The sequence below is a fragment of the Ptychodera flava genome, chromosome 16, assembly GCF_041260155.1.
Source record: "Ptychodera flava strain L36383 chromosome 16, AS_Pfla_20210202, whole genome shotgun sequence".
Taxonomy (NCBI): Eukaryota; Metazoa; Hemichordata; class Enteropneusta; family Ptychoderidae; genus Ptychodera; species Ptychodera flava.
In genome coordinates this window covers 17,735,877-17,756,148 of record NC_091943.1, presented here as the reverse complement: position 1 = coordinate 17,756,148, position 20,272 = coordinate 17,735,877, and the positions used below count along the sequence as shown (strand labels likewise).

Here is a 20,272-nt window from a genome sequence, read left to right as displayed (position 1 = left end):
CAAAAATGGATAACAAGGCATACATGTCTGTCCCCTTCATGTGTAACCAAATTAAGCTTACTCTGTCGGTCGTCCTCTATCTGTGCTAGTAAAGTACACTAACTCTGTTTTGTCAGAAAATCCTGGCAAAAAGCCAAACTGTTATATCAACTTTTAGCCGAGAAACTCTTCTCTTGTTCATAACAATTTCAAAATGCACATTATATCACACTTGATAGATGAGCAAAGCTATACGGGCCCATTTCTTCATCCTATGCCCGCTAATCCAGCTTGGCTTTAAAAATAAATTGCATACTTTTCATCACTTGCAATCAGCATCGCAAGCTCAATGTTGACAAGTTCCATGTTTCCCTGCAATGTAATATTGAGCAAAACCTGAGCTAATGTGCAGCATCTCAGAAACTTTTAGCCAATTCCTTGGCTGAAACTCATTGTTTCCATTGAATTATTTCCAAACAGCCAATCAGGTAGAGAAAAGCCCTGGTTTCAGACTCCCTTAGTTGCTGTAAATAATGACAATCTACCAATCAGATATAAGCTTCTGAACAGCTGCACATTGTCAACAATGCTCTCACAGTAATATTTCATGCACTCCACATATATGCACAGTAAAAATTGTTCACTTCAAGTGGAAAAATTGCTATCTTCTGACACTTTTGTTGTTACTATTGTTGAATGTCTGAATTTTATATACAGCCAAATTTCACTGCTAAAATGAGCCACTATAAAATGTCGGTGAACAAGTCCTGCTCACTCCAAAAGAAATACCAGTTCTGTGCTTTAAATTATATATACCTGAAATCCGTAATGTCAATGGCACTTTCAAATAGCTCAATGCAGAGAGAAAAAACTGCTCAACCTTGCATTACGAATTTGGAAACTGTTTTATCCGGGTCAGCATTGCATGCCATAGGAGGCTCAAAATACCCATCAACCCAGTAATATGAAACTAACTTTGTGTACTGAAAAAAACGGCAAACTTTTGTCTGTGGTAAAGTGACAGGGCACCCCTAATAACAGTGAATATTTGTTTTGATTCACAGATGACTGAACACACGGCTTCATCATGCGATTCCAGTCTAAACCGGATAACATGAGCCTCTAGAACAAATATATGTATATGCCAATATGAAGTTAGCAACTCATGACCAAGTAAACAAATATGAGAAATGAATGTTTCTTTTTTCTTGCTTGAAAATGTTTGTACAAATCGCTTCGTAATTAGGGCACTGCTTTACAAGTCAATATTCATTATCGTTGTTTCAAAAGTATGCTACTAGTACATGTCCAGCTAGTATATGTATTGCTCTTTCTTTTCTCAGTACTTTGTTTTAGATCTTCATTTTCATTTTCCCTCTTACACGGATATTTTTAACATTTTAGCCAATAAATTCACTAGTTGGTTCACTAGTTGGATGCCATGTGTATCTTGAAATCCGGTATTAACCTTTGGGTGCCAGAGTCAATTTTTGTCACCCTTATAAATGTCATAATTTTACAGACAAATATCCTCAGAGAATGAAACTTTAAGGATCAAGGTTCTAATAAACTAAGATACTTACAAATGCTATTATGTATGAAATGCTCTTCTGTCTTCAGATGCTTCCAGCTTAGGGGATTACAAAACATCATCACCTACATGTGTGTTTTAGTGATGCTTTCTGTGAAATATGCCACGCAAGTATGCTTCTAATATGATTTTGTCATGTGGGCAGTTCAAATTCGGACATTTTGAACGCGAAATTGAAACTCTTGGTCATATACATGTATAGTACTACAAGAACAACCATTATCAATCTCACAACCACACTTGTCCTTGTGGAGGGACAGGGCTACAATAAACATTTGGAGTAAGTTTTTATCTGTAATGTGAATCCCCTGAGAGCCTTGTGCTCAACTACTGGTATTCATACATTGCATTTTAGTGATGTCACAAAATTCACCATACTGACATCATGATTGCATCTCTACTGCAGCCATGTACGTGTATATGTGTATCTGGACATCTCTTATCAAATGAGTATTTTCCACATACATACCCGTGCTAAATGACCCATTGTCTACAGGATGGACGGACTTGAGACAACCCTGTACACTGATATGGACTAAGAAGGCATCAGAAAGGCATATAATTTACACCGTGTTGGTTTACAGCTGTGGCAAGGCACGATTTACTTGTAGCCAGTAACTTGTTGAGGTGAAAGTTACGCAGCAGTCAATGTACCCCTTTCCCCACCTCAGGTCTATGTAGAGGATTTAGAGAAATCTGTCTTGTGAAACATACATGTACCAAATACCCAATTCCCTGGGGCCTAGCCATCATGTAAATATTCCTCAAAACAAGCAAATCCCCCATATTTCCACCATCTCACCCATCCCAGCAACACCATGTACATTTAGGTCCATGAAAGCATGGTACAACAGACTGGAGTACACCAGACTTCCAAACCTTTCAGGCTTAATTTCATAGAAAATCCCATCTAATCGCTAACATTTGTCCTATAATATTAGCCGAGATGTACACCAGGAGATGACATTGACTGCTGATAGTGCGTTCATTTCATATAGCCGGCAGCAACTTTTAGCACATGGTTGGACGCGAATGATTTTGTTAATTTGATAAATCTGAACAAAATGTGTTCAGAAAGTGTAATTGCTTCACAAAGATCATAACAAAATTGACAGCTCTATGACAACCACACCCAAATTCAGCAAAAATTACACAATGAAAGATGGAGGATGTTCAAAGATATTTTTATTCGTTGAAGAACCCCCTTGCTCCTATTGTACTGGCTACCACAAATATACCTAGTCTACCATCATATATATCTTGAATCAAAATAGAAAAGAGGACGACCTCTCTCATCTGCAAAGGATGGTAATTCTTTGATTTGTAGCAGCATTATGGTAAAATGTTTTAAAGGCCCAGTAGCTATTTAAGTTTTGATGATTTTTTCCCCCACAAATTTAGTTTTCAATTTCAACCATAATTTCTTAAATAAGCAAGCTGAGATACACAGCATTCAGCTTGTGGAGTACATTGTTACTTGTAGACTACATTGTTATTGTTAACAAGGAAATTCAGGTTCAGACTAGAATTCAAATGTAACAATACAGTATATGACAAGCTAAGTAGTGGGTGTTTAAACTTGCTTTAGGGGTAGAACAAGAACTTGCAACTGACACACAAACCAAAAATAGTCAAAAAAATCATCAAGAGTTACAACTATTGGCCATTAAAAGTGCCTATTGGTAAATCTTCAACTCAGGAATAGTTCATACAATATTTGTGATACTTAGTGTTTCGCAGTATGTTTATTAGACGGAATCTGTGAATGTTTTCTTGGAATTTGAGATGAGAAAAAAGTACCTCCTTGCTATTGTACTACTACAGTTTGTAAAATCTGATAGAAGACAACGATAACATCACAAAGAACAAAATAAAAAGTAAACTCTTCTGAACAACTGCTGATGGATTGGTTTGTCAAAAAAATACGTATAGAATCTTTATAAGCTTCAAAGAAATCTTAAAAATACTTCATTTTAAGTGTCATCACTGACATTCAAAATAGCACCATTTTGAAATAAATCGGATGTGGTTTAAGCTTTGAAGTAAAAGTCACTGATGAAATAGTAGAACCACATCTGAAAGTCACTTCATTATGCTTCACTCAGTCTGTCAAGGTGTAAAATGAATGTTATCAGAAATTAGAGTGTGTTTTTTACTTCACTGTGCATCTGTACGATCTAAGGTAAATTGGAACCTGAGGACCAACTGGTTGTCAAAATATACACGTGAGCTTATATAATTTCTTGAAGTCATTGGTTCCTATACAAAGGAAATCAGAGGTATTCAAAGTGTTTTGGGGTGGTTGCTCTTCTTTTTCAAACATAACAAGGACTTGGAGAGTCGTAACCGACACACACTGATTCTGGGTGTCTCAAGAGAGTCTACATGAACCTAGGGAGTCTCAATGGGCACACAAGATTAAGCTCATAGGGAGTCTTAGTAGAAGCAGTGGATCAGGTTCTAAGACAGTCTAAGAGAAAATACAGTTGACCTAAGGACTCTTAATAGAGAGTCTATATGAACCTAGGGAGTCTCAATGGAAGCACACAGGATCAAGCTCATGTGGAGTCTTAGTGGAAGCAGTGGATCAGGCTCTGAGACAATCTACAAGAAAACACAGATGACCTAAGGACTCTCAATAGAAATACAGTTGACTGAGCACCTAGGGAGTCATTTCTTTGGAAACAGACACAACAGTGCTCTCAGGAGTTTCAATGAAAACACAAAGGTCCGAGCTCATAGCCATACATCTGACCTGTTTTACCAGTGTCAACTGGAGCAAAGTCACGAATGGGCAGGACATTCATGTCAGTACTGGTGATCTCAAATATTGTTTCTGATTCTTTAGCTTTTCTGTCCTGTAATAAAAAAAAATGATCAGAATTTCAAGTTATCCTTGGTATGCTCTATCTATGAACGACTAAGAACATTCTGTCGATACACATGTTTCAAAAAATTCCAGAAACAGATCAGGATTTTGTTTTTGAAATGAGGATTGTTTTCAGTGTAGTCTTCAATTGATAACCATGGTGCAAGCAGAGAACTTTTTACCTGACAAAATGGACAAATGATAATACTGAAGTGGTGGATACTTACTTGGCATCCATCTTTGATGACTTTGTAACCACTATCATCCTTAGTGAGCATGATGCTATCATCATTACCCCGGAACTTGACCGCTTTCTTGTAGTGGGAGTGTCTAGCATCATACCAAGCTATTGACCTCACACATTTGTACGTAAATCTGCCAGGGAATGAACCATTTGTAGAAAGACCGATGAGCAACACATGTGGTTGATGTTGAAATGGCATGAAGAATAAAACTTAACCCTTTCACCACAATGGTTTGGCCCAAACCCATCGCTTCCAACAGTGTACGTGGACCTGTCTACTGAGAATTAGGGTGAACAAGTTGTGTCGAAAGTTGGTAATTTTGCCTCTCGGTTGGTAACTAAAACAGACAAAATATGTTCTAGAAACACACACACAATACACATTTTCCATCAAAGTGTGATACTGCAGTAACAATAGCGTAAAGGTATACAGTCACCTGTAATCTAAATATGCCCATATATGGTCAAAATGGCGTTCCTTGGTATTCAAAATGCCAATGTGAGGGCGCTGTTTTTAAAAAGCGGCCACCCACTTAAAATCTGTGATTGGTTAGATTTTCTCTTTCCATGGTAACTGTGGTAAAATTGGAACAGGTGACAGTATACAATCATTTCTTAATTTCCATTATGACAGCTTTAGTGAAGCCTTTTTCTCATGAAATGCTTCGCATCATAACAACTACCAGTTTACGTCAACTGATGCAATAGGTTGTAACTTTATTATACATCTAATAGAAATATTATAGTCTCGGCAACAGTCATTTCTTGAAGAATATTTTTACATTTAGTTTACAAACCTTTGTCTAAGATTTGGAGCAAGTAGTTTCAAGAACTTCATTTGCACTACATTTGGGAAGTTGTACTCGAACAAGAAGCCATCAGGTCTTCTGCTGAACCACAATCCTCCTGGTTCCCAGTTGGCAACAGCTAACTACAAAGCAGAAAAATTAGCTAGCTTGAATCAAGTGTTGCTTCAATGTACTTTTTGGAGTGTGTGTGGCCAGACAAGTTACAAAACTGACTCAAGAGCACATCTCTATTGTGAATTACAATGACATAAAATCTGTGAGGGTGCCAGAAAACCACCATCCCCACCTCTCTCTCTCTCTCATGCATATGTGTACATAGTTGATGTTATCAATATCTCATGGAATATGTACTAAAGCCCCACACTAGCTGTTATCCTTAGGGACCGTCTCAGATTGTCGCAGAAGTTCAAGAAACGAAATTTCTTCGTTTAGATCAAAACCCCCCTCCCCCCTCCCCCTAAACGAAACTTCAAAAGTGCGAAATGTTCATGTCTGCCTGAGAGTACAATGTTGCATTTTGCTATAGCTACTAAAGACGTATTCCCCTTGCCACATACAACATTAAACAAACCGAAGATTGGTTTGCAATGCCCTAATGCCAGCACTTGCATATGCAGTAACATCCGAGTAATCGTCATACGGTTCAGGCGATTTACCCATATACGGATATCCCTCACTGTTATAGGAAACCCGGTCCAGTTCTGGCCGTTCCAGTATGCATTGACTGTTGATTGCGTTGTCGCAGACACTTGCTTTGATTCCTTACAGCGAATGTGGGCTTCGGTTATATCAGTCTGTTTACATGGTGGTTTTCCTCACCAGGTAGACATATAGCTAGAGTCACTCTGGCGAGAAACTTTGACAGGGGGCCCAGGCGTGTTCAATCATATTAAAACGACTATGACCAGGTGCATAACAAGTGAGAATAAAGACATCTAGTGGTTAGAGCAGACGCTTCTAATAGCACGTTTTAAAAAATGATACTTTTTGTCTTTGAATCATTGATGAATGAAAGGTTTAGGATACAATGTTACTATCGGTAATTTGTGTTTGGGGCAACGAACGAGATGGAAACAGTTACAAAGTTGTTGGCACGAGTGTGCATTTTTTCTTTAATTTAAAATAAGGCACACACGAAAACTTGTGATCACAAAATAAAAGTGCGAAAGTGAAGTTCACTAATTGAATGGAGGTCAAACCCCTTCCCCCCCCCTAAACGAAATGAATTTCGCTTTTTGAACTTCTGCGACAATCTGAGACGGTCCCTTATGCTTGCCAAAAGTATACCATCCAATATTTGGAGATGTTTTTGGTTCCTGTTATTGAGCCATATTGTCTTTGCAAATGTCACTATTTCAATCCTTTGCTAAGGATTCAGTCAATAATTCTAATTGACTTGGAAGTAAAAATTATTTAGTTTTCAAAATCTAAATTGTGTGTTCATCGCCAGTGTTTGAAAAGTGTTCTGTGGTCAGACTTTTGTAAGTATTTTTACGTAAGCTGTATATGATTTCAAACCACCTCAATGAAAACACGTCATTGTAAATGACATAGTCCCAACTTGATAAATAAATTATTGACAGAAATCATGGTGAAATGAAATCGGTCAAAGCACATCTTGAACATGGCTGAGAAAGTATTGACCTTGTATTGATGTGTCTGAAATGTGCATGGAATGAGTGTCGATAAGTTTATGCAATAGTAGGGTAATAGATGTAGCTATATGTTATGAGAGTAGGTATGAAAAAGTCAGAACAAACAGCTGCTTGGCTGCCATATTAGATTGTATCATAAAAAAATCTGACATGCAAATGTAGGTCAAAATGTGAGTAATGGTCTTAGACATTGACAAATCAGAACAAAACAGCTGCCTAGTGACCATATTGGATCATATTGCTGAAAATATTTGACGTGCATATGTGTGCCATGGTGTGTTGTCCTATGGCAAATTTGAAACAAAACAGCCACGAAATGCCTGTGTAATGGCTCCAGACAGGTAAAAATCAGAACAAAATGGCTGCCTGCCAGCCACATTGGATCATACTATGAAATTATTTGATGTGCACAATATTATGTAAGTCATCACAGTGCTTTTTTTTTGTGCAAAGTTAGAAGTTAAAGGTATACAGTCACCTGTAATCTAAATATGCCCATATATGGTCAAAGGGCGTTCCTTGGTATTCAAATACCCATGTGAGGGCGCTGTTTTTTAACAAGCGGCCACCCACTTAAAATTTGTGGTTGGTTAGATTTTCTCTTTCAATGGTAACTGTGGTAAAATTGGAACTGGTGACAGTATACCTCTAATCAACCAAGGAATGTCTGAGTAATGGCTTTGAACATGAATAAATAGAAACAAAATGGCTGCCTGGTGGCCAATTGGATTGTATCAAAAAACAAAATTGATGCAGTGTATTATCCTTATACTGAGTTTAAAAGAAATCAGGCGGGACTTGTCTGAGATATCTGCATAGATGGACAGACGTACAGATGGACAGATGCAACCCAATCTACAAGTCCCCTAGACTTTATCCACAGGGACTAACAATACCAAAAGATACAGCCAATGAGGCTTTAAACACATTGACACTTATATTTATACACCTACTGATGCATTTGTTGGAAGTAAACATGTGTGTCCGCCAGCAGAAAAGTCACAATACACTTCAAATGCATCTTCTGTACATCCTTGATTGGGATCCAACCAGTAGTTCCCTGTGTTAACACGAAGAGCACAGCAAATCTCAGTGAATGCCATACTATACATTAAAGCCTTAAGATGAAACTATGTACATGAATGTAGTTGACCATTTTCCCCTGATGTCAAGAGGGTAAATGGCCTCCTGCTACAAAGATACATAGTATAGTCCTTTGTTTGGGCTGGGATGTTTACATTACATACCTCTCTTATATAATTTTCATACCATATTTTTTTTTGTTTGCTAATGACAATCATATACTTGATTTCCATGATGTAAGAACATCAATGAAATAATAAAACAATTATTGTCATTGAATGGCGTATGAATATATATGAATTACTGGAATACATAAAACATTACTAACTAATTACGTTTCACAAAACTTTGTATAGATTGATCATTTCTAATCCCAATCCTGTCATCATGTTGAAAATACTTCCATGGTAGTTTCAGTCAGACGAAGCCTACGCGGCCTTATACGTCCTCTATATACGTTACCATTGATTGCTATAGGGTGCATGATGTTCCATATGTGAGACTTGAAATAAACAATGTTTAATATCTGGAAATTTACTGCCTCTACATACTGCAGCTGTAGGATATATATTGACTTTGAAATTTGTGCTGAAATAAATAAAGAGTATAGACATGTACTGTGTAGTTTTAGTTCTTGAAGTCATTTGGAAGACTCACCATCTGGATAATCAGGGTGACAGAGTTTCAACTCTTTACAGCTTGTCGCCGGTGATTCCTTGGTACCATTGGGTAAGATCAACTCATTCACTTGGCTTGTGAACGCGTCTATCAAGTCTTCAACAGAAGTCTTTTCCATTATGATGTTTCCATCACCGTCAACAGTCTGCCATACGGAGAAATTGGTGGAATTACTTCTACATGGGTGTGAACTCTTAGCAAAGAGGATTAGAAATCAACCAACTGCTTACTTAGGTAGTACACGCCTCGAAAGTGAAAGCCTTGAATTTTTGCTCAAATTTTCCTCAATTACACTTTTAATCATTCTCTTACCAAATCAAGAATAAAAATCAGTGTCACCATGCAAAGTTTGGTACTTATAGAGAAACAATTTACCTAATGTTTACCGATATTGTGAATTCAAATTGGCCACCACCTATGTATGAAAACTCTTAAGTACGATTTTTAATTTTTGAAAAACTAAGAAAGTAAAATTTTTCTTTGTCAAAGAGCTTTAAATGAGCCTCCACAAGTGGTACACTGAAATAGAATCGTAAAAATTTGAGAGTCCAAATATCTGTCCCCGAGGCGCATTCTACCTAAGTCCAGAAGGGTGTTGTAAAAACCCTACACATGGAACATGGCCTTCTCCTGCCCAGAGACTTTTGGCGATATACTTATGCAAACCAGACCTTACAGTGTCAGTTTTTATGACATACTGATGACATATGGCCTACTCCTGTCAGAAGCTTTTGAGAGAGAAAAAGGCAGAATAATGAAAGCATTCAGCTGTTAAAGGCCCACGAGCTGCAACTCTTTGAAATTTGTCCAACCTCACGGTACCTCCTATTTCCTCAGATATTCATTGCAATCTGTAAATTGAACTATATAGTCATTAACTATGCCTAAACAATGTTTACTTGCGGCAGAATAGGCAAGAAATTGAACAGAGTTTTGTTCATTTTAAATTTCCCACCATTTTCAAAATCTTGCCATGTTATGTGAAAAACAGAGAATTTTTTGTCAAAGTGGAGTTAATCTCTTTCCCTCCTTTCAGTGGGTTGCACCACGTTGTATTTGTAGAGATTCAAATGTGTACAGGCACCATTTACGTATGTAGTTACCATGTAGTTGTATGGAGGTGGCCATATTTGGGTGCTGCACCTGTTTACAGTATGTCTTACTGAAACCTCCCCATGCATTTCCACTCAGTGGAAAATTGTATTTGAGTGAATATGTCTGAGTAAGAACATTTCTATGAACTAATTTTAATCTGACGATAAAATCATGAAAATAATGCCAAACGTTGCAGCTCATGTGTCTTTAATATTTGTTAACAAAAAACAGGAGATCATATCCTACTGAAAACAGGCAATGTCATGAGAGGTAAGAAAGACTGGAAACACATGCTAGGCATAGATTTGTAGGAGTAAAAGGGTGACATTTTTTGTAGTTGACTTTTGGAAGCATACTGTCCATGCAGGCCTTGATGATATTATGATAAAAGCGACTAGTTCGTGTTTGAACAATGACATGGTGACTTGTAATATGGAATACTATGCTCCCGGACTGAAAAGACTTTGAGAACATGAAAAAATTGTGAAGAGTGTAGTTATTGGATCAGGGTAGAATATAATGCGCCTGGGGGACAGATATTCGGACTCTCAAACTTTTTCAATTTTTTCTGATCTACCCCTTGTTGGGGTTCATTTTGGAGCCCTTTAGGTAAAAAAACTTTCACTGTCTAAAATCGAAAATTTTATTTTCTCCATAGAATTAATACAGGGATGGCAGCCATTCTGAATTTCAAATATCTGTAAATCTTGGGTAATTTGTTTCTCTAGTGCCAAAATTTGCATGGTGACCCCAAATTTTTTATTCTTGATTTTGGAAGTGAATGGTTGAAAGGTTCCTTGTGGGAAATTTGAGCGAAAGTGTATGTTTTTAATTTCGAGGCGCATACTACTTTAAGTAGTAAAGAATGGTGCAAATGTTTCAGAAGCTGAGTGATGGTGAAGGAAAATATAACTGGGAAAAGATACATGTGTCATATCAGATGCATTATTTGTTATATGTTGGGTTATTGTATGAAGAGCATGTCAAGAAGACTGAGCAAAGATAATGACGGTTGCATCTTGTACCGGTAGTATGTCATTGGATATAAAATGTGCCAAACAGCATTATTAAAGTTTACGTCTCGGACGGCAGTCTGTTCAAGGCAAATTATACAAAGAGTAACAGACATAACACAGGAGTCATCGCTGAAGAAAATATACAGCTTGTTCTTCGAACACAGGAGTATTTTAGCACATGTTCTGGTCACAGGTTCATTTAGGCACAATGCTGTTGCTGGCATGAAAAAAACAAACCTGTTTCTATACACTTGCTTCGAAAATTTTACATTGCGTGAGAAACTGTGCCAGTTACGATTGGCACACAGCAAAACACACCATGCAGCAGCAGCAGTGACAGTTAATGCAGCAACTGTTAAATATTCCAGCACTATAAATCTTCAGTGTACATTTATGTTTACTCTCACTATCATTTGTGGAACACCCAATACAAATCATTATTTCAAATTTTTCTCCTGAAAAGTACCAGTGAGCTGTAACAAGATGACAGATTAATTTAATAGAAATGAACATTTCTAATACCCCTGAATTATAATGTTACTTGATCTACCATGCTCAAAATCTAAAATGAATTCAGTTGCTTTTAATAGTCAGAAGAACTTTTGTTTCCCATTGGAAAACATATGTGATCCCTTGATCATTATTAATGACAGTGTCCCTGCTAACAAGTTACGACAAGTTACCAACAGGTGTTGTTAATTTAAACATGTAAATTGCATGGATAATGAAGTGGCTATGTGGACCTGTATAGTCAAACTTCAAATATTTCATTTTGATGTTAAGTTGTTGTGAAATTAATAGGTGGTTCTCAAGGAAAAATAGAATTGTCCTATAAAGTTAAATACTTGACTTTTTGTCAACTGTTTTATTTCCCTGAGTGTTGCCACAGTTGTTTCTACATACAGGTAGACACTCAAATCCTTGACTTGTGCTGTGTACAAACAACATCAGTCAAGATATCTTTGATTAATTTAAAACTAAGAAATTGTTCTACCAAAATCACCGCTGGCCGTATTTAAAATCCTATTCAGAATCAAAGAGACAAGCATATTGTATAGTGTTGCGCACTGTACTTGTGCTAAGTTTTAACAAAATCATGGGCCTATCTGTAACCCTGGACATGAAAAAATGTAATGGCAAAATAGCTACTAGGCAGCCATATTGGATTGTATCCCAAATCAATTGACATTTGTATACATGTTACTGTGCAAAGTTTAAACAATATCTGTTGATAGCTCCAGACATTACACACATTGTAATAAAATGCAATCATACTGCAGACCAAATGCACATGACACAAACTCAAAATAAAAAACTTAAATCACATTTAATACTACCTCTCGGAAGTTTTGAATTTTTGTTTTAGCATTGCAAACATCATCAAACAGTATTTTTCAATGTCCCCCGCATACAATATTATGACTCATACCATCTATAACTCTTACATACATCAAAACTACACATTTTTGTAAATTCTATGACATTGTTATAGGATAAATGTGCTTTCTACGATTTTAACAAACACTAGTTAAAAAAGTATAGTGTTTATATTGTATACTGTTGTAGTTTGCAATGTCAAGGTAAAGTGAATTTGCTGGTGAGAAAGAGTTAGTCATGATGTGCCATGCAAACAAAAAATACAGACACTCATACATACCAATTAACACAACTACAAAGCAAAGCATAATCCATAGTAATATTAAATCATTTTTGCAAATTTGTCTTTTATATTTAGCAAAAGCTTCTCAGATTTTACACTATGGGGGCCTACATTTCACATAATTTACCACTTTGAATTGTGATCATGCAATGTAAAAAACATGTACATATGTCACCAAACAATTAAGGTAGAATGTGCCTCAGGGACAGATATTCACACTCTCAATTTTTTCAGTTCTGTTCTGGTCTGTCTCTTCAGAAGGCTAAGTTTAAAGCTCTTGGAGTTCGTAAAATTTTCACTGTCTTAGTTTTTCAAACATCAATTTTTTTTCCCCCAGTAGAATTAACTCAGGGATGGTGGCCATTTTGAATTTCAAATATTAATAAATATAAGATAATTTTGTGTCTCAAGTGCCACACTTCGCACATTGAACCTTAATTTTTAGTCTTCATTTGTCAAGGAAATGGTTTGAGGTTTTGATGAGGAAGGTTTCAGCAAAAGTTTAAGTCTTTCAGTTTTGAGGCGTGTTCTACCTTAAAGATGTTTTGCTGACCAGTGAAAATAAATGGAAAGAGAAATACAACACAGAAAAGAAAACATAAAACAATGAGGACAAACACTCACAGAACTTTCATCACCAGCACCTGTATGGATCTAAAATGGCAACATATTATTAGTTGCGAAGACAACCAATGGATATCCTTTAGAGTACAAGTTAGAATTTTTTGTTAGTTTTGAGTAATTATTAGTTTTGCAAATCTCACATGTTTTGTACTGATGTTTTATTCGAGGAGTTGTCATTCATGAGCAACGTACGTATACGTGTGTTTGATTGCTGTAGTAAAAATTTGTTACAAACCATCCCTGCACATGTGTGTTTGTAGGTTTCTTATTATATTACAATAATGCATATTGGGAAAATATGTCAGTAGGTAGGCAATTTGAACTCATATTAGAACTTCAGCACATTCTTTGAGTTTTGTTGTTCAGTCAAAGTTTTTATTGTTATCACTTGTTTTCACTTGAAAAATGCTCTTTCTCTTGATGTGCTCCTAAATTTGTCGAATAATTATCAATGGGAACTTCACAAGTTGTCTACGGTACCTTGAACGTCTTTCAAAAAGGACTTTAAATCATATCTCTTTGAGAGAGCCTTTTGATCTTTGTGTTCTTGTTCAGTGCCTTAGAACATTACCTCCAAATGGATTTTGGCCATACATAAATGCGCTTGATTGATTACGACTGTTGTTTTAATCAGAGTTTCATGTCAAGATTTGACCAATCATTTTTTAGACTTTAATCATGAAGCATGTGTCTCAATTGCCACATTCTGATGTGACAATCTCTGCTGTAAAGTTCTGCAATGCTGTAATAATAATTTTGAAATTTCTGATCATAGTGCCAGATGGTGCTTTACAGTAGTACTGTATTTTAAAGTTGTAACATTTTTCAAACACGTTATTTAATACTGAGTGATAATATATGACCTTAATTGTGTATGGATCATACATAATCAACAAAAAATTTTGCAATTTTTCTAAGAAGTTTGCATTTTGATGGCCCTCTACTTTGATTTTAAGTTCACAAGACAAGTTCATAAGAATATTTGTCTTTCCACTCTTGCAGTCTGAGCTACTCCTTGGTTACATTTTCAGTCGGGTGACCCAAAGAGCAAAGGATACCTAGTTTATGATCTGTTAGGTAAAATGACCATTTAGACTAACTATTGGGTATTTAAGACCCTAAATATAAGCTGTATCTACATATAAATTGGAAAGTACCAAAAAGAAAAATACAAATGCATAAATGAAACAGAGTGCAAACAATGCTATTGTAAAATCTGAACTTTGTATCTGGCAGGTATATATTACATTTAAACGATAATTGATGAATAAGTGATATGTTGTTGCAAAGTTGGGATAATAATATTTGCCACCAAGATTTGCATTATGTCTAGTGATTCCCTACCACTCTGTGATCAGTACAGCAATATTTCAAATGGTTAGATTTTGTTGTGTTTTGTTTGAAGGTCTCGGCATACAAAATATTTAGTACATACATGTAGCATGTACGACTGTAAAGAAGTAGCCATACAGATGTACGCGCTAATTCTAAAATGCTGACGACGGTACTCATACAATATGTTTGTTGTAGTACATAACAATCAAGATTACCGCACATGTACAGTATTACTTTCACCATTGGCCCAATTATGGCTTGCGCGTCATTCCTCTTCTGCCACTTGGAACAGAGAAGTTGGACCTAACAAAATCTGTCCACGCCATGATGAACAGTGCACATGTACATCAATCTGGAAACAGTGCGGAAAATGTCTCCCTCTGGTTATAAAGTGTGATGTGGACAATGCTCATCTTAAATGGCCATTAGATGGCTCTTTGGGTGATTTTTTCACTAGTTTGGTTTTTTTTCGATATCAAGTACAGTAACTTGGCCTACTTCCAAAAGCATGTTGAGATACATACGGTAGTATTCAACTTGTCAACTCAGGCTGTACATGGGTGAAGTACACTGTTATTGCTGACAAGTGAATTCAGGTCCAGACTAGAATTAAATACAATAATAGTGCTATAGTAGCAAGTATTTCAATATGCTTTGAGGTGTAGAACAAGACTTTGAATTTGAAATTGACTTACAAGAAAAATAGTGAAAAAATCATCAAAAGTTACAGCCACTTGCCCTTTAATATTGTAATATAAAACAAATATGAGAGACTATCTGCAGATTGTCAATATACAAAATGAGTAGACAATAATTGTTTTGAAAAAAAGGAGAAAAAAATTGAAAATATCTCACTTCAATAACACTTGAGGAACGGGTGGATGAACCCTCAGGATACCGTAAATTCCAAGTTATTATACGATTCTCATTAATCTGAAATATCAAACATGTCGTAAGAAGTCAAAGTATCGTATCTGAAGGTGGTGCTGTGTTTGATTCTGTTTGCCATGTTTAGCAAGTAGAATTTGACAATGAATTTTCACAAAAATCCAGTCTGCTTTCACTGTTTTTACTTCTACAAAGAGATAAGGAAACAAAGTTTGGCTGTGGAAGTTACCGCAGCACATTGGTACATGTATGTGTCTAGATAAATAACGTTGATCGTGATTTCGGGTTTGTTACTAAATATAGCTGCACGTGCACGACTTTCGGACAAATATGTTGAAATTCGGACAAATTTTGTCGTTGTATGCGCGGCTGTTGTTGCAGGTTGTAGTCTCAGTCATCAATTCATACGAATAAGTGTGACGCTAAATAGCCTTTCTAACACTCGCAGGTTTTATTTTTGTCGTTTATGCGGAAAATGCAGACAAATGTTTATTTATGCATATTAATGAGAGAGAACAGTGACGTCATTTGTGATCAGCGCTATTGGAGGGTATTTACAAACTTGTGCCACTGTAAAATCATGGCAGTAAATATAAAAGAATTGGAATACAGTACACTTGAAAATATGCAAAAGTTTGACGTCAAATCAAAATCTTCAACAATAGTGATAATTTTTTCACATTCATTTGTACACATACACTTCAATAAATAATAGAGGCAGAAATCTAATTTGTATCATTGACATTCTGAAAAGAGAAATTGCATACCTGTTCTATTGTAAAAGTTATATATACTGCTGGAAGCCCTGTAGGCCCTTGGGGTCCCTGTGACAAATGAAAAAAGTTGGTGAACATGTGATACATGTATGTTCAGATACTAGATTTGACTACTGCCAGTCAGTTAAAGTAAATTATATCATAAAGAGATCTGATTGGTTTAGACCTGAAAATAACCGTGATATATTCCCGATATAGCATGGTTTTAACACGTCTGAGCTCTCAGCTGGTGAAAAATTCCTTTTTTGACATTTATTGCGGGAAGTTCAATGTAATATAATTATGATATAATAGCAATAAACCATCCCAGCAATAGGTAGTAAACCACTTGGTTTTAACCAGTTCACTCCATTTATGCACTCCCTATTGCTCATGCATGTATGTTGAGAACTGGTAAAAAACTCATCGGGATGGTTTATTGCTTGCACTCATACACATGTATACAAATGTGGAATTTTTTCCTCCAGGAAATATGACTGTCTTGATTGAATATCAGGTAACACTGAAGAATTCTGGGACAATGCTGAATAATTTATGAGTAAAAATAATCCTAGAGGGTCCACTTATTTCATGTACCTCCGGGAGGGCCCCTCAGGAAAACCTGATTGTTTTCATATGGATGTTGGACTCAGTGTTCTCTACATCTATATGTGGGTAAGCTGGATGTTGATTAATTCATGATCTTCTATGCTATGCTGGTGTTCAGAATATATCATTTATGTAGATGTAAAGAAAACTAACTTCAGAAGATTGCCAAAATCAAATTGTACCGTCCCATTGTGAATTTTGCGATTGGGATGTTATGGCTACATTAATTTACCTTCAGATCAGGATATTTATTTGATATCTTTTCATCTGTTTTAATGTACAAATCAAAAATCAGTTATTGTAAGTACAACTTACTTGTTCACCTTTCACTCCAGGAATACCAGGATCTCCTTTGTCTCCTTTGGAACCCTGTTCACATGGATAAAAAGTTTACACAGCTGTCATATGAACTAAAACAGGTTACATTTTTGATGCCTTGATACACTTTACAGACTAAATATAATATTTTATGGCTTAAATTTGTCGAATTTATTGCAATTGAAGAAATTCTATTTGAGCAATGGTCAAATTATAAGAGGTGAAATGAAAATTATTTTTCCACAGAAATAATGGTGGTTGAATCACTAGAGCAGTTGGATTGATGTTCACAGTATATCTTCTTCATCCCTTTGTGCCCAATGACATAGTGCTGCTTTTTAATCACCTGGCTCTCGACAGCCTTCTTCCTCAAACTGAGCAAATAAGGTTCAGTATGGTTAAGATAATTTGCATTTTGTTCTATATTATGTGCACTGTCATTATGGCATGCTGAAACACGTGTGCACAAGAGCGTGTGGGGCTAAGAATCCATTCACTTCATCTGTCTGATGATTGCAGGATGCATGAAACTTAAATTACAGATATTATTACTTTGTACTTGAAGAAATTTCTATTACATACATATATATATATATATATATATATATATATATATATATATATATATATATATATATATATATATAATGTATATATATATATATATATATATATATATATATATATATATATATATATATATATATATATATATACATACATATATATATATATAATGTATAGAGCTTGATGCCAAAAGTAGAATGTTATAAACAATAACAAACAGTTACTTCAAGTACGAAGTATTATGACAGATAATCTGTAACTTAAGTTTAAAACATCTTGCAGTCATCTTGCAGGAAAAGAAAGATCTGTCAAGATGAATTAAACTTAAGTAACAGATACTGTTACTTTGTACTTCAATATAGAACACACACACAATGACAAGATGCACACGAAATAGTCACACTTTACCACATTCATTTAAATCCAATAAGCTTCTTATGAAGTGTTACCTAATGGCTGTAATTCCTACAATTCATTAATGTCCAATTGTGAAGAAAAATTTATAGTAATATGGGAAAACATCGCAACTTACAATTATAGGCAATTTTAATGATTTATACGATTTGAAATTACAAACCTTAGGTCCTTGTTCACCTTGACGTCCAACAGTCTGTATATACTCTCCAACTTCTCCGCTTGGACCGGGCATTCCCTAGTAAAATGATAAACCATCAATTATCAGTAAGCAGCATAAAATCTCTGGTAAGCTAGACAGCAATATACCTTTTGAAAAATGACTCAAAATAATGTATGGGATTTTCTTATTGTACTACTTATACCAGTAATCTCCATCTCCACAAAAGATTCTGACAAAGAAAGACACTACTTGAGGTAGAATGCACATTGGGAAAGCTATTCAGACTCAAATTTTTACAATACTTCTCCGGTATTCTGCTTGTAGGGGATCATTTTGAAGCTCTTGGAGAAAATTCAGTTTTCATTGCCTGAACTTGTGAAAATCAAAAATTTAATTTTCCGTACAAGTAAATATAAGTATGCAATTTTTATCATAATTTCAACAAATCTGAGTCAGGTCACCCCTAGGAACCTGTATACAAAAGCAATCTAACAAGCAAATAGTTATAGAGAATAAGATTTTTGACCAAAAATAGCAAAAATTGTTCCCAAAATACAAGTATGCAACTTTTTTAAACAGATCTCATAAAGATCACCCTAAGGAACCTGCCTATTAAATTTCAAAGCTATCAGACCAGCTGTTTTGCAGAAAAAGCTTAGAATGTGAAAAAATAATGGCCAATGCAACCACCGATCTGACAAGCTCCATGTCGCAGACAGCAGAGCTAAAAACACAAAATAAATTTGCAGAAAATAGCATATCTGACTTACAGGTAGACCTGAAGGTCCTGGCAATCCTTTGACACCATTTGATCCAACTTCACCTTTTGGTCCTGCCTTTCCTCTCTTACCTGTCCTGCCTCTTGATCCTTTCTTCCCCTGCAAAAGAAAACATTCTAAAATATCAAGTTTCTTGTAATAAATTTAGGCATCACACCAGAATGTGCCTTGGGAACAAATATTCAGACTAGTCAGCTTTCACAATACTCTTTGGTCTATGAGTTGTGGGGCCTCACTTTGAAGCTCCTGGAATAGCAAAATAAAATTTCATCAGCTTATTCTTGTGAGAATTGAAAATATTACTTTTTTCCCGTGGACTTAATTCAGGGATGGCAGCCATTTTGAATTTCAAGTTTTTGGAAATATTGGGGAATTTATTTCTATAGTACCAGATTTTGCATAGTGACCCTTATTTTCAAAAGGGACGATTTAAAGTTTCCTTACAGAAAGTTTGAGCAAAAGTTTCAGTCTTTCAATTTTGAAGCGTGAACTACTTTTTGATAGTTCATTAACACAGCCTTTATTTTAAGTTCAATGTCACAGTTTGTATATACAAATATTTCATTTCTAGGCCTGTATTGCAATGTAATGAAATAGCTGTAGATATTTATTTGCCTCAGAATGACAGAATTTATATAACAGTGCTGTCAATTTGTATTTTATGTGTTGCAACCTTTCTCTTTTGTCAAAGTCTGTCATTGGGCCTTGATGACTTCGCAAACAAATAATTAGACAGATAGATAATAAATAAATAAATTAATAAATAAAGAATAAAATAACAATAAATAAATAAATAAACAAATAAAATTATTACTCTTCAGATTTATGTTGGATAAATTTTGTGATCACAATGCCAAGTGGGTAAAATATATGCTATATAATTGTTGTTGATAAATAAATATCCTGTATGGGCAAGAATTGTCTGTCTTTAAATTTCCTTGTAAGGAAAATCATGAACACTTCACACAAAGTGGCTGTGTGTCTAAAATGTTCAACGATAGGCATTTTGACATGATTTTGGGAGTTGAACAAGAATTATTCTACAAACAAGAAAAAACTACTGAAAGACACATCAAAAGTTATGGCTCATGAAGCTGTCACATACATTCATCGCCATGGTTTGCCCCAAACCCATTGTTAT

General features: G+C 35.5%; 2 protein-coding genes across 15 annotated transcripts in view; one reads left to right on the top strand and one right to left on the bottom strand.

The window, feature by feature from the left end:
• The window catches only part of LOC139114169 (uncharacterized), a 52,688-nt gene extending 51,118 nt beyond the window's left edge, over window positions 1-1,570 (top strand). For 3 of the 4 annotated variants that reach the window (XM_070675745.1, XM_070675746.1, XM_070675743.1), the window contains one exon: window positions 1,044-1,570. In XM_070675745.1, coding sequence (XP_070531846.1) covers window positions 1,044-1,051 — 8 coding nt within the window. In that variant the 3' untranslated portion in view covers window positions 1,052-1,570. The remainder of the gene's footprint in view (window positions 1-1,043) is intronic. The other variant, XM_070675744.1, reaches the window with a different exon arrangement.
• A 1,168-nt stretch (window positions 1,571-2,738) lies between these two features.
• LOC139114168 (collagen alpha-2(I) chain-like) overlaps window positions 2,739-20,272 on the bottom strand; it is a 151,451-nt gene continuing 133,917 nt past the window's right edge. For 9 of the 11 annotated variants that reach the window (XM_070675738.1, XM_070675741.1, XM_070675742.1 and 6 more), the window contains 11 exons: window positions 19,123-19,230; window positions 18,353-18,427; window positions 17,206-17,259; window positions 16,294-16,350; window positions 15,494-15,571; window positions 13,304-13,333; window positions 8,888-9,053; window positions 8,101-8,207; window positions 5,481-5,614; window positions 4,667-4,814; window positions 2,739-4,428 (listed from right to left, as the gene is read on the bottom strand). In XM_070675738.1, coding sequence (XP_070531839.1) covers window positions 4,282-4,428; window positions 4,667-4,814; window positions 5,481-5,614; window positions 8,101-8,207; window positions 8,888-9,053; window positions 13,304-13,333; window positions 15,494-15,571; window positions 16,294-16,350; window positions 17,206-17,259; window positions 18,353-18,427; window positions 19,123-19,230 — 1,104 coding nt within the window. In that variant the 3' untranslated portion in view covers window positions 2,739-4,281. Of the gene's footprint in view, window positions 4,429-4,666; window positions 4,815-5,480; window positions 5,615-8,100; window positions 8,208-8,887; window positions 9,054-13,303; window positions 13,334-15,493; window positions 15,572-16,293; window positions 16,351-17,205; window positions 17,260-18,352; window positions 18,428-19,122; window positions 19,231-20,272 lie in introns of those variants that run through there. The other 2 variants (XM_070675733.1, XR_011547813.1) reach the window with 2 other exon arrangements.